A 15166-nucleotide genomic window follows, 5' to 3' on the forward strand; every position below is an offset into this window, starting at 1 on the left:
ATATGTTTGACCAAAGCACCCTTACAATTTAAACAAAATCTTTTTTCCTACCTATATATTGAAAATGATACTCATTTATATAAAATCAATCTAGTTACAAAATAGATAACACAATGTATATTTTTCGATTATATTATAATTCCGATTGGCAAGAAAAATATTAAAAAACCTATTCAATAGATTGTTAAAAACCAACAACATTCTCTCTAGGACTAAATTTACTGCACAAATATTACACACACACTAGGAGACGACATACAATAATAAGTTCAACGGACACTTTAATAAAACTCAACCTTATGAAACACTATTTCCTTCAAAATATTAATCCTACATAAATGGAATGAGAAATCCCTGCTATCTTTTATATGGGCTTAGGATTGACATAAAATTACAGAATTTCCAACAAAAATTATAAAGTCTAGAACACATTAAATCTTAAAATTTTAATGTATATAGATCCATGCCGCGCATAGCGTGGGTATTCACCTAGTGAAGCTAAATGGGAAGTCCAGATTCCATCTCTCTTGATGGACGAACTCTCATTCTTCTGCACAGTAACACACCCCTAGTTTTAAGCCTATATAGTATACAAAACATTTACATACATGTACTTAGAGATTACAATCAAATCACGGGGTGAAAAATCTGAGAAAATATTGAGATCATGGAACTATTTGGGCTACAATATGTGAGCATTATCAAATAAAGACTACACTAACCTCGTGCCTCATTAACAACATGCGCTTCACATTTGGGGGAACAATTGCATACCTAAAAGTTAAACCTACAGTATAATAAAAAAAACTTAACGTTGATATATATTTAATAATATAGCATTGATATGAGCCTATCACATGCGTCTCATGGTCATTCAGGTGCTTTCCTCCTGTTTACTTCCTGGAGAGATTTGGGCTTGAGAAAATTTATATACATACACCGAAGAAGTAGTAGAATAATGGAATCAAGCCTGAAATTGATATGGTGTATACCCCAAGTCATAATCAGTCTATGGCTCCAAAAAAAGTACAAGCAAAAGTTAATAGAAACTAACCTGAGCATTTTCTGTCTTATATTTTTGGAGTTCCTCTTGAGCACATATTAGCCTGTAGATGAAAATTCTCTGAAAGTTAGCATCCATATACAATAACTTGTTTCAAGTGTCTTGTCTTCATGTACATAAAACTATGTCTACCTATACTGCAAATCAGCTAATTCATTAAGTAGCTCCTTTTCCTTGTCTTGCGCTGCTTCTAACTGCAGTTGGAGATGAACATTTTTCAGTATCCAGATATTGGTAGTACATTATTAGCATCACTCAAACATGCTCAAGGGCACAAGGTCTCAGTATGGAACTGAATGGTGCAGTTAGTACGCTTTAATATACAAGTAAATGGAGGAAGCAAAGTCATTGCCAATGCATTACCAACACGGAAAAGATATGGAGCCGGACCCTAGTCATAAAAAGGTAAGAGCAATCTTGAATCGTAATTCGATATCATGTACAGAAAATCCAAAAAGCTCCCATTTTCTTGAAACTAGTCAACCTAAATACACTCATCCTAAAACAGTTGGCCAACTGGGTGTAAGAACCTGAAAGTAATAAAACAAGTATAAGCTGCACCCGCAAATACTATTGACGATGTCTTCCATATGAAAGTAAAATGTGACACAAAGCCTTCAAGAGAGTTTTTTTTTTCTTTTTTCATTGTTCAACTGGATGGGGATTCAAACTCCTGCTCTTATGACAGGCGAAGAGGAGCTCACTTGAACTAGTGGTGCTCCTCAACCGTCAAAAGCTTTTCAAAGTTCATGTGTTTAATAGTTTAACACAATGCTTCCATTAATACCAATTCTTGCTCGCCTAGCATAATCAGGAAATACTGAGCAAAAATGAGCAATAGACAAAATAGTTCCAGACATACACAGGCAATTATCATATATTGGCAAGTTAACTATAAAAACAAAAATTAATTTCTATTTTTAATAAACAACTCTTTAATTGATCATCATTTCATTTGAGATGCTCGCTGATAGATATACCTTAGTTTTAATTCAATGCTCTATCATAATAGATGTTGAACTTCTTAGGGTCGTAATCTTATAAAAAGAACAGGAGGCTTTCAGTACCATATGACAATCTATTAGGAAATAATTAGAGAACATAAAAAAGGCCCAAGAATCACATACCAAAGACTTCTCTGTTACACCTAGATTTGCCATACTGGATCCTCCCTCAGCAGCACGATTGGCTGGGTTTACTGGGGGATAAGACATATAAGATCGTGGAAAGATTATCTAGGATGAAAAAAAAAGTACAAGGGTCCTTAATTGTTTTCTCACCTGTGGTTTCAAAAGTAGATATCTGTTTCATGAGCCTCAAAATGCTTTCCTGGTGACAATAATAGGATGGACATAAAAATTTCAACCACAAGTAAATGCAAATTAAAGAGCATAAATAATTTCTAATTGTACCCTTTGAAGAGTATTTGTTTGCAGAATTGATTGCAGCAATGGAAAAATAGACGAGGCAGAAAGAGTTGATGCTGCAGCCTCAAGTGCTGATGGTACAGAAACTGCGGCATGTTGGTTAAGCACCTACATGATACACACAGAGTTTCTAAAAGAGCTGTTGAGGAATGAGATATTACAGGGTGGTTGTTCACTTACAGTCTACAGAAAATTCTTCTTTTTCAAATTCACAGACACAGATAAGTCTTTAGGTCAATGCTAAAGTGAAAATCCTACACTCAAAGCAGGCAGTACAATTTTCAAAAAAAGAAGAGAAACAAAGAGTCTTTTCCTCTATTTAAGATGCAACTCAGTAATGATAATGACAAGAAAAGGGAATGGGGGGATAATGATGATGACAAGAAAAAGAGAATGGGGGGATTACAAAGATTTGTGGTCCTTAATCCGCTACTTTAGCTTGAAAGAATACATCACAATTCACAAGTGCATAACAATTATAGATGTGGATAACTAAAATTGAAAACGCACATAATCACATATTATTATTATTATTATTACATAGAAGTTAGAGTGACTTTATGCAATGAAATTCATAACATAATAAAAACCAAAAATCGAAAAGAAACCATATTCCGGCGAAAGGCTTATTTATTTACGAGAAGGTACCAAAAATTAGAAAGAGTATCCTCCATAAGATATGAATCAATACTAGCTAGGTGGTCAAATCTATAGTGTTGTTAGTATGAAACTCTCCAACTATAAATACCTCTCCTTGAACACTTTCTCCACGCTCTTCGTCTTTCCTTGATAGAGTGTTAGTTTCATCTTGTCTAAGTGGTTGAGACCTATAAAATCAACTTACCCACCTGAGAATGCAACTAAAGGAAATTCGTATGGAAACACAGGGTTTGCCCTGCAAAAAAAGATCTTGGTGTCCCTGGTTCACCAGTTCATTTGGATTCAATTAGTGGATGATAAGTGAGCGTAGCTTTACCCTCTGTGTCAGTATATAATTATCTAAAATCAAAACATTTCAATTGCACCACAATTTTCTCTCTCAACCATCTCTGGCCTAGACTTCAACTTTTTCAGTTGAGAATTAAAGTAGAATTGACAAACCTGTTGAGGACCTATATAAGAGTTCCCTTTTCTTTCATGTCCAATGGGATGGAAAACTATCTAGTGATTTCAACTCAGTAAGTATAAAGGTAAGTATAAAAGGGAGCCAAAGGGTTTGGCTCCCTTTGGAGATTTCTTAAAAGCTACAGTATACCGTAGTAAAAGGACTTTGCTATGATGCCTTTAAGACATGGTAACTCTGATTGACGAAGATTTATGAAAGGTTTACTCACTTTTCTCAAGATTTTCCTAGCAGTCACTCACAAATGTTTAAGTCAGGTTTTATTCAATGTTATTAAACGCTTGTCATTTTCAGAAAATAGTTTGTTTCACCTACTTTCTCAAGGATTTACTACAAATAACTTGAACATTTACTCACCAAATGACAAAAAGAAGTTATCCTGCCTTAAAGACATCATAGATAAGCCCCATGATAAGAAAGAAGCATTGAGTTATCTATTCATTCGAAACAAGGATAAAATGCCTGCTCTAAATGATGCAATTCATTAGAAGTCCCACTAGAAAAGGACAGTCATCTGAGAAGCTCGACAAAACATTGTCATAACACAAGCAGTACAACGATTCAAACTTGCTTATATATCTTCTTTCTTGCATGAAGAATTAAGAACACAAGGAAAACATCAGTGACAAAAGTTCCTCGTAATAGAAGCTTATGTGAGTCCATGTTGCTTTTTTTAATATTGATCTCTATAAGATCTCAAGATTATAATTCTCTTTTTTTTTTCAACTGGAGGCTACAACTAAATTAATATTTTTGAATGGGCTAAAACTACAAAAATGGAACTCTATAAACCAAGCTAATAGCAGAGCAGCTTGAAGAAAGGCAAAAGCTACAGGATGCCAATAATATTTATGGCTGCAATTTATCAATTTTCTTTTCATTTTAAAACTCTAGTAAAATTTCTTTCATTTTTCTAATCATAAATAACTTGTACAAGGCTTCAAAAAGGAATTCTCTAATAATGAACCACCAAGGGATCTGATATCATCCACCATTCCTTGTGTTGCCAAATATACTTTGCGCATGCATGCACACATACACACGCACAGACAGAGTATGCATACTCGTTTCACAAAACTATACCTTATGCACATGTTATCAAATATGTTTTGCAAGTGCATATGCTGGTTGCGTTCCAAAACACGCAAACACACAGGGAGGGAGGGAGAGAGACTTAGCACAACTGCTTATCTACTTACATATTTCACAAATGCATTGATATAATCTATCTACTTGGCACATATATGATGACCTCAAAAGTACCAACCTGCATGCTATGACTCTTTTGCAGTATTGGCGATGGTACCACCTGAAAAAAGGGCATGAGTTCATGTGCGTTTGAATAAGAAAAGGAACATGCAGGCCACAATATTTAAAGTTGACCTTTTCGAAATCAACATTCTCAGAAGTTACTTTAAATCGTCCTCGTTGCTGAACAACTGGTGGCTTTGCTTTCTCATCAAGTTCATCACTATTCGCTGTTGCAAGAATCTCTGATTAAGTGGACCAATAGAAGTGCATTAACATTAGAGCAAGAATGTAAAATAGGTAAACAACTGCCGTGCACAAGGCTCCTGCTATGGGCAGAGTCGGGGACATGCAAGATGTGCGTAGACTTTACCCCACATAATATGTAGAGAGGCTATTTCTTGGAATTGAACCTGTGACCTCTAGGTTGAATTGAACCTGTGACCTCTAGGTTGCACCCCTGCAACTCGACCAGTGGGCCACATGTTCAGGAAACTAAAATAAACAGCATATAGATCACCAAAAACTGAGAAATGTTACAACAAACATATAAAAGAAAAAAGACAATTAAAGAACTTACCAGATGATTTATGTACTTTAGTTGGGATCTCCAGTACTGTGTCATCCAATGCATGATGGGCTGTTGCTCCATTGCAAGCTAAGTTGCTCTGCGGCAAATTTTGCAACTTATCGCTGAACATTCCAAGAATCTTTATAAACATGTGCTGAACTTCACATATAACTTGAGTATATAGGACACAAACATAATATCAAAAAAAATTAGGAAACTCTAATGAATTTTACTGCTTGATAAATAATACAGAGAGTTCATAGTATATGACTGAAAGCACATATAGAGTAGTTATAGTTTTTGAACCAGCAAATGGAAGTATTGCCACAAAGCATGGGTGGCTAAAATTCATGAATGAAGCATTATAAAACACGTAGACCATGACCAAGCCGTCAAGCTGCACCATTAATGTAACACATATTTCCTACTCCAAGAGAAAGTGGATTCTTAAGAATATTAAGACAGAAAATAGAAATGGTAGAATACTGGTCTCTGTACAAATGTTTTATATGCCCTTCATAGTGTGAAGAGATATTTACTGTTAATTTACTCCTGTTTAGCCCTCTATGCTTCGCTTTTTCAATGATGGACAAGGTTTAACTTCGATTATTTCTCTCTCAATGTCTTAGAAGACCTTCCCTAGCCATTGCCTAAAGAAATTTGATACAAGGAATTGAACGCATATTTCTCTAAGACTTGTCACTAGAAATAAATATGATGGATTACATGATTCAAAATCAAGGACTTGCCACCAAATTGGGATGGTAATCTGGTATTCATATGCATTTTCTCATATGATTATCTTCACCCATAAATCTAACAGATAAAGATAACCTGAGAAAAGACTGGGCCCAGAAGAACATCCACTCACATTCAAATAGCCATCTTAATAAGTGTTTATACACACAATTATTTTTTAGTTTTTTCCTTTTTGCAAGGGTTTTGAATCTGTTATTTAGACCGATGATAAGAAAAGAGAAGGGAGTAAAAGAACCATATGCTATTGGTCATTACTTTGTTGAAGAGAAAACAAATTAATGGGGGTGGAATAAATAGAAATTTGTGATGTATGATGAGAGGAAGCAATATTGTGCGCACTAACCAATAAATTTCATATGAAAGTTTAACTAATTTACCTAATTTCCAAGCAAGGTAACATATAAGAATTTGACCAGTACTCAGAGTTGCAAACCAAATTAACTATGGAAAAATTCATCAATTTGATTGTGTATATTGTCAAACGACTCAAACCTGTCTCTCATAATAGGAAGAGCGGTAGTCTCTGTTACGGTCATGCTCTCCGATGAACCTCCTCTTCTTTCATGTGAATGACTAGCCACGCCGGCCAAAATTTCTCCATTATCCAGAAAAGGCTTTTCACCGATGTTATTTTTTAGGTTACCATTATCATCGTGTGAAGGATTCTGCAAGACATGCCATTCACTGCATGGACTGGCAAAGCTAGAGTTATCATCAGATCTGACCACTTCACTTCTGGCAAATAAATCACAGTTTTAGATCAATCAATCCAATAAAGGCCTAATCCAACTTCCGAGACTCAAGATAGCAATTATGTTTCTATGGTTAGCAAACTTTATACCGACACAACTCAGAGGCACTTTGGATTTTGATCGCTTCGTGAAAATAAAGATTATAAGGACGTATATTGCAGCATCCTAATAATACCAAGGGCACATGAAGATATCCGTAACAGTGAAGATACCTCATAACATTTACGGATGACCTACTAAATGGAAGCGAAGTCGATTGAATCTGTATAAGATCATTATCTTCCTGAGAATATTGAAATAATTAGGAATCTGACAAACTTTTAAATTAAAATTGGAAATAATCAAGTTACATATTTTTTTTCAATATATCAAAAAATATTATGAAGTACTACCTCTACAACTTGTAGAAATTGTTCTGGTAACAACATTTGTGGTTGCTTCTCATGTCCCTCCAGTCCAGCTAACGAATTTGAGGTCCTTGCTTGATTATTATCTGGTAAAGGATCCTCATCTTGGATCTAAATAAAGAATAATGCTATGAAAAATTTCAGAACTTTCACCCACCAAATAACATCCACAAAGTAAGCAAGATCAAATATTGTTGTACCAGGGAAGCTTGAGCCTTCATATCTTCAAGATTGAAGTTCCAGCCACTAATTCCTCGTTTATATTCATTCTACACATAATCAAAAGAACACATACTAAGCTAGCCAGAAAAATATATATCGAGAAAGAAAGTAAACTAAAACCTATTCAAATTACAATAGCCCATCAATGAGCATAAAATCATTGTAATTTTGATTACCATGAAAAAAGGTGAAAAAATATTGCACGGAATAACTTTTTGCCCTTTTTCTCCCTTCCATTTATATATTTATATCAACTCGCCTACTAGGAAAATAACAAAGAAAGATAGCTCTATTCCTTAGCATCCACATCAAAGATTGCTCCCCATCAAAAAAATCTATGGTTCCACTGGATACAAATTATCCAACAAACAGCCGACGAATCAACCTGGTCACTAAAAAAGGCATACCCATTATACCGGAGCTATCCTCTCGATTTCTTATGAAAGATTTACTGAATCTCCTTTTGCCTTACCGAGAAAGCTAATGACTAGCATTATTATTCCCTTTTTTCTAAGGCTTCTTAAGCGAAGAAAGTAAATTTTCTAATGCGAAAATAGTTTTATTTTCTTGAAAACAATGCATGATTAAATAATATGTACATTTTACCAGGGAAAAAATGAAATTTCTATTTGGAAGACTAGTAAACTAAAATCTCCTCTAAAAGAAGCTTGTGAACAGTAGTCTTTAAAATTTCTACCAACCAGGGAGTTTTTGATGCAGTAAATTATCACATTTTCTTCAGCAGCAAAAGTAACTTTCTAACCTGCGATATTTCCTCCTTTTGACCATCTGGCATCTTCTTTTGTGCAAGCATATCTTCTTCCTTTCTCTGTATCACGAAATAACACCAGTTTTCAGTGTTCAATAGAAATGAACACATAACATATGCTTCCTTCTTTGCAGTCATTATACAAAAACTGTCATACAAACCTTTAATGCCTTTATTCGATCCCCAAGAGCAGGCAAACCCTCTAAAAGCATTCGAGCTATGTAATCATTTGACCTAGCTTGTTTGAAAAAGGAATGCTTTAATAACTTCTTTGCAGAGGGTCGTTTTGAAGGATCTTTCACCAAACAGCTAGCAATCATCTGCTTAAAAGACTGAAGAACCAAAGGAAAAATGAAAAAAAAAAAAAAAAAACACTTTGCGGTATAATATCATCTTAGTAGTATCAACTGAATCCATTTCTTCTAGCATACCTTAGAAAACTTCCTATCTCTTTCATAATCAAGGCCAGGGGGTGCATTTTGCAAGGTCATAAGCAATACCTAGCAAGAGTAATTCACTTTAGATTGCAATAAACAAATGCTCCTTTACAAGAAGTTTTGATAATACCACATCATACGATAAACTTATATGCACCTTCATTGGAGGATACTTTGAAAACGGAGCATGTCCATGAGCAAGTTCCAATGCAGTAATCCCAAAAGACCATATATCAGCCCTGAAAAGAAGTTTTAGAGCAACATCAAAATCACACTACCAAATAAGAATAGAGAAACTTCTGTGGGAAAATAATACACTTACTTGAAATCGTAACCATGTAACTGTTCCATAACCTCTGGTGCCATCCTGCAATACATATGGAGACATTCATTCATAAATATGGCAGGAAAAAAAAAACAATGGCGTCATTGCATTGTTGGCCTATTACACCATCTTTCGTGAAATATCTCTATCAACATTCGATACTTTTGTGGATATACTATTGTAGACGTTGTACAATTCGTTTTGATTATGGTGGTGCATTCAAGGCCCAAAATCATCCACCAAAAGTTGATAACATCAAAATATGTTGAGCAAAAAGGGGGAAAAAAGACTTGTTGAAGAATTTATATGTATTTCGTGGTAAAAAGAATACCAGCAAGGCGTCCCGACAAATGTATTCCTCATGCGTTGTCTATCACCTGAATCAAAAAGACATGCAGAGACACCAAAATCTCCTAGTTTGATGGCACCACGTGCATCGATGAGAATATTCCCAGCCTATGGAATGCATAGAAAAGGTAAACATACAAATCATATATCAAGTAACATACTAAACAAACACAATTAATACCATAAAAAACTAAATAACAGTTAAACCTCAGTATGTAACCATAAGTAGTTATCTAAATAAAGCAAGGCAACACTTTCTGATTTTGATAGTTCACCCAAAAAATCTGCGAATCTAAGCATACAACGTCAGTTGCCCTTGATTAATTTGGTCTACAGCTACAGTTACCAATCTTTTAATCATTTTTGTTCATTCTTGTCTGTATTCCCAGTAGTTCCAACTTCCAAGTTGCTCCTTGTTATGAGGTCGCTGAAGTTGATCAGCATTTCTTCCTAAGCTGCCAGTCAAACAACTTCTAACTTCTTAAAGTATGTACAGCAATTGTTAAAAATAATTACCGTTTAGCCATTATTCTCTTAATCTTTTCGCATTTGGGATGTCCAGGACCAAAATCCTACATGTCATACGTTATTAAGGCTATAATTAGGCTTAGGATAGCCGAGCCAACCTGGCTTTGCCATCCTCGAGCTCAACTTGTTTATTAGACAAGCTATCATCTGGTTTTCGTAGAATTAAATACTAAAACATATTATCATAATACTGTAAATGAATGCATAGTTTTAAATTACCTAAAAAATATATGAAGGTTCTTGAGCTCAGGTCATTTATTAAATAAGCCAAAAATTCAAGATCAATCTTTAATAGGCAAGTTGCAAGTGGCTTGAGAGCAGCCTTCATTCATGCCCCAACTTATTAGATCTCTTAAAAGGTTCTTAAACACTTCAGCTCATATTTAGGCTTATTCCTAAAATTTCTAGAAAATGAAAACTAGGGTTAATCATTCCTTGCTGTTCCACACTTGTTTATCTTACTACTTCACAAATAAATTTGTCATATGTTAATACTCTAATGCAGGCGGCAGTGGCACATCTATTGTTTAGTCGTTTGTAACTTGTACTCCTTTTCATCCATAAATCTTAATGGAAAACCTCACATGTCAATGCTATCTCTTGTGAGCTTTTTGAGAAATTCCTCTCGTTACAACAGCCATCTTGAAGCAAGATAGTTGATAAAAAAAATTTATAGAATCAAACTACATTTCAATGCCTTTTGTTTTCAAGTTGATTCAATATCTCTTCACTATTGATCTTTTCTTTTTCACTTGCCAAGAAGATAGGATTATTTTGTTCCAAAAGGATAGGATGGTTGCGGTTGATCCAATGTAAACGATCCATGAATGGTGCCTGTTTTGTTGATACCAGGTACAGGGGTTGTTCAGGACTTTGGAAATTTCACAACTAAAATTGACTGTAAAATAATTTTGCGCTCTTTTGAGAGCAAGAGTTTTATGGTCTGGATGATTTGAAATAGAAGAAAACTTATCTACAAACCCTAGGGATGGTTGTGTTCGTTTGGGGATGAGTCTTTGTTGGGGTCTCGTGTTCTACATACCTGATAGAGACCTCGTGTGTACTATAATGAAGCTTCTACTGTCGTGCATACTAATGTTCACTGAAGCTATCATGTCAAACCAAAATAGTACAAAATGAAGAAAAAAGAGTAAACGACAACTTCAAAATAAAACATAGGATCAAGTACTCACTTTAACATCTCGATGTATATGCCCATGATGATGAAGATACTCTAAACCCTTTAATGCCTCACGGAGTATTGTTGCTATCACTGCCTCCTCGAAACCATCAGGGTAAGCAGCTTTCAATATATGAAGACAAGAACCGCCAGCCATGAATGGCATGACAACCCACAGGTTGTGATCAGTAACAAAGGAGCAGTGTGATTTAAGGACATTGGGGTGGTCAACCAATATCATTGTTTGTGCTTCACGAGAAATGTTACTCTGGATATTGCAGAGTTAATATAAAAATTAGAGTTAACGCAAAAATTCGAAAAATTCATAGGCATTGAAAAGACAAAAACCCCCCGGTTGTGGTAGCATCTCATCAAATTTGGAAGATAACAAGCATTTCACATTCTCAATTACTGCCAAAATGTCAATTGAGAAGACGAGTGTTGTTAAATCTAAGGAAAATACTACCTCATTTTTTTCTTAAATTTTCACAGCACATGCTAGTCTCTAGAAACATAAAACAAATTCTAAAGCTAAAACGAATTGAGAAAGAAAACAATAGTGCTTTACCAGATCACCGTTGTGACGTTCAAAATCGAGAATCTTAATGGCGACGATCTCATCGAAAGTGACACACAGAGCGCGATGAACGGAGGCACTGACGCCATGACCAACCTCCTCATAAAGCTCATAACACTCTGGACCAATTGGATACTTCTTCTTCTCCATTGGAAACATACAAATTCAAAAGCTCATCAAAAAGGATAGAAGTAGTAGTGGTAGCAGCGGTGTTTCCATTTCCATTGAAGCAACAACAAAAAAAGAAGAGTAGAAAGAAAGGAAAGGTGCATTGGCATTGATGAGGATTTCCTGGGTTGGCGAGAGAGAGAGAGAGAGAGTCTGTATCGGATCACCACCCAAACAAAGCTTTCTTAATTTGGATTGTGTTGTGGGAGTGGGACTGCTGCCAATTGGCATATGGACCCAAGGGATTCCCATAATCTTCAATTAACTTAATAGTTAAATACCAAAAAAAAAAATATTTAATTACATAACAAAATTAATTAACATGTATATTTCATTCATTTTGCACAAATATATCTTATTTATTATATACCACGTATCTATTTTTATATACAAAATTGAATGTTAAATGCTAGAGAGCTGTCACTTTATGGCAAAACAAAATTTAAATTCGTAAAAATGGAAAGATGTTTAAATTTAAAATGAGATATATTTATATTTTAGGCAACAAATCCTAAGGCTTATAGACCAATAAAGATTTTATTAAAAATATTATAACAGTTAGATCTAAATATTAAAATTCCATACCCTAAAATTTTTTTTAAACTAAAAATTAAAATAAGTTTTACCCTTGTCTATAAATTCAATCACCTTGTTTTATCTTAAATAAAATTCAAAATATTTTATCCCTCAAAAGAGGGAGAGATTCATTATTCGAAATAAAAGAGAGATTGGGATGTTCGAATCTTGGAGAGGAAGAGAGAGAGTCTTGAGGTAAATAGAGAAGAGAGAGAAATGAGAAAGGCTTGAGGTAGCAAATAGTTGGGGGTTCCTGCAGTAGCCAATATATTGCAGGGCCCACAGTAAGGCTATTAGAGCCCCGGAATTTTTTTAAAAAAAATACATAAAAATGATAAATGTAATTGATAAAAATATGAAATATTTTCTATCGTTGGATCAAACACCTATTTAACTTGTTATTATTTATCAATGAATTTTTTTTTGCCTTAAAAAATACATGATGTTGATCTATACACAAAATACTTTGTATTTATTATTTTTTGATAATTTAATAAAATTTATTTAAGGCTACTGCAGCGCCCCTGGACTCAGGTAGCAAATGATATAAAGTGTTTTAGGGTTATTATATATAAGGACATTTTTATCAAACGGTCAGCTATCTATTAGTTTATTCATTTAAGCAGTGGATCTAATGGTGTGTTATCTATGAGGAATATGTTGATAAATATCTCATTAATTTTTCGGAATTACCAAAAATAGAATTGTAAAACACAAGAAATTTGTAACTCATATTATTTTATTTTTTTCGAAATCTAAATTCTATTTATAGTTTTTCATTTCATTTTCATTTTTTCTTCAAACTGATCAGTATATATTTTCCCCTTAAATGACATTTACCAATATGACAAGTGATATTTGACTATTAAATATTTACTTATAATAAATTAAATTAAACAAAAACTAGATTACTTGAGATTGAACCTCTCAAAATAATTATAACAATTTTTTAATAGCAAAAGATCTTGAACAACTACAATAGTCATGCTTTTACAAGATTAGGGTCCATTATTTTCCAAGTTAAAGAAGAAATCCAATACATTATTTGTTTTTTTTGTTTAATTTTTACTTGTAACATCATTTCAGCGAGATTCGTTGTAGGATTGGTAATGGGGATTCCATTCGAATGGGGAGATATCCTTGGCTACAAACTGATACGGGGTACATTAATGAGCCTATTGATGAAAATACTGCATGTCTTTTGGTGTCCATGTGAATTGATCACAAGAGGGGGAGATGGAATATGGAGCTGCAAAATGAATTTTTTTCTGCAAATATGGTGTCAAATACCTTAGCTGTACCCCTCCATAACGTTAGGGCCAGAGACAAATTTTACAGGAGTTTCAATTCATCGGGTTTATTTTCAGTTAAATCTGCTTATCAGGTTGCTTGTGGGATTATTTCTCCCCCAAATGGGTCTACTGTGCAATCGAACTCCAATTTATGACAGAAGCTTTGGAAGATCAATTGCCCCAACAGAGTTAAAATATTTAGGTGAAGATTGTTCCAAAATGGACTCCCGATAAGAGAGAAACTTATCCAGTGAGGTCTCCAGATTGAGCCTCATTGTCTTTTTTGTGGAAGGGATTATGAGTCTCTTTTTCACCTATTCATTCAATGTCAGTGGGTTAGCCTCATGGGAAAACCAGGCTAGCCGCCACAAGATCCTCCCCCCTTCCCCTGATTTCTTTCAACAAGTTATTCATTCACTCTTTGTGGAAGAGTTGAGGAAATTCCTGCTTGTCGCGTATCATATATGGATGGCTAGGAATGGCCTCCAGCTATGAGTCTGTATTGGCTGGCTCCACCTGAGGGTGTTTATAAGGTGAATGTGGATGCTTCTTGGATTGATGCAACTGCTCCAACTGGTGTGGTAGTTATTATCCAAGATAACCTTAGTCGAGTCTCTTTATCAGCCTACAAACCGATTAGAGCTACCTCTAGTTTAGAGGCGGAAGCCCAAGCTTTCTTATTTGGAATTGAGCTTGTGGGAATGGTTGGCCTCCATAGAACTATTATTGAAGGAGACTCCCTTGTTGTGATTAATGCAATCAACAAAGCCTCGGAAAAACTAGCTCCCCACGGGCTGATTATAGAGGAAATATGAAGAGCTGGTTCTGGTTTGAACTGCACTTTCTGTCACTTTGGAAGAGTTGGGAATGGGGTTGCAGACCACCTAGCCTTACTAGGAAGACTACCTGATTCCATTGTGATTAACGATAATGCTATTCCTTCTACTGTTATGTCAGCTTATGCAGCTGAATGCTCTGTACTGAACTTTGTTTATTGATATCTTACCTTCTTTTCAAAAAAAAAAACACTTGTTCCCACAGGAAAATACAGCATTTTACAATTCATAGGTCACCATAATAACTCACAAACTATGCGTATCAACGAACATGATCATTCCATGTACACATTCCCACACTTGAAGGACCAAATTGTATTGTAGAAATGATTAACCAAACTGTGATATTTGGTTAGTATCTATTTTTGGATGGCAAAAAGTGTTAGTTACTCTAATAGAATTTAATTTGTTCAGGAGAAATTTTATTTATACACAATAAAAGTGTTAAGTTTACACCAGTTTTAGAACTTTTTTATTTAGATGTATATATGAAATGTCTAATATACCCTTAAATGAAAATAAATCAACACAACCATCTTGATTTTGTTTTTAATAATC

At 34.6% G+C, this 15166-nt stretch overlaps 1 protein-coding gene across 3 annotated transcripts; it reads right to left on the reverse strand.

The window, feature by feature from the left end:
• Positions 1-585: 585 nt before the first annotated feature.
• Positions 586-12060, reverse strand: LOC120001608 (serine/threonine-protein kinase BLUS1-like). Of its 3 annotated transcripts, none has more exons than XM_038849995.1 (21): positions 11728-12060; positions 11173-11427; positions 9435-9559; positions 9101-9145; positions 8936-9017; positions 8773-8841; positions 8503-8673; positions 8336-8401; positions 7551-7619; positions 7336-7461; positions 7156-7226; positions 6684-6923; positions 5442-5554; positions 4997-5106; positions 4881-4922; positions 2476-2598; positions 2344-2392; positions 2191-2261; positions 1196-1257; positions 1055-1106; positions 586-970 (listed from the first exon to the last, which is right to left on the reverse strand). In XM_038849995.1, exons 1-21 carry the CDS (start codon positions 11893-11895, stop codon positions 965-967), a joined length of 2115 nt encoding a protein of 704 aa, XP_038705923.1. In that variant the 5' UTR covers positions 11896-12060; the 3' UTR covers positions 586-964. The 3 variants fall into 3 exon arrangements, with proteins under 3 accessions (XP_038705923.1, XP_038705924.1, XP_038705922.1); XM_038849996.1 differs by having other exon boundaries at positions 2191-2252; positions 6684-6926; XM_038849994.1 differs by having other exon boundaries at positions 6684-6926.
• Between the last annotated feature and the right edge of the window lie 3106 nt (positions 12061-15166).

This window comes from Tripterygium wilfordii, chromosome 7 (genome assembly GCF_013401445.1).
Source record: "Tripterygium wilfordii isolate XIE 37 chromosome 7, ASM1340144v1, whole genome shotgun sequence".
In the NCBI taxonomy this organism is placed as follows: Eukaryota; Viridiplantae; Streptophyta; class Magnoliopsida; order Celastrales; family Celastraceae; genus Tripterygium; species Tripterygium wilfordii.

Coding starts and splice junctions, on each gene's coding strand:
- LOC120001608 (XM_038849994.1), bottom strand. CDS start 11,895: ATGTTTCCAATGGAGAAGAAGAAGTATCCAATTGGTCCAGAGTGTTAT. Junction 7,462..7,550: donor TGAAGGCTCAAGCTTCCCTG/GTACAACAATAT, acceptor TTCTTTATTTAG/ATCCAAGATGAGGATCCTTT. Junction 4,923..4,996: donor AGAATGTTGATTTCGAAAAG/GTCAACTTTAAA, acceptor CCCTTTTTTCAG/GTGGTACCATCGCCAATACT.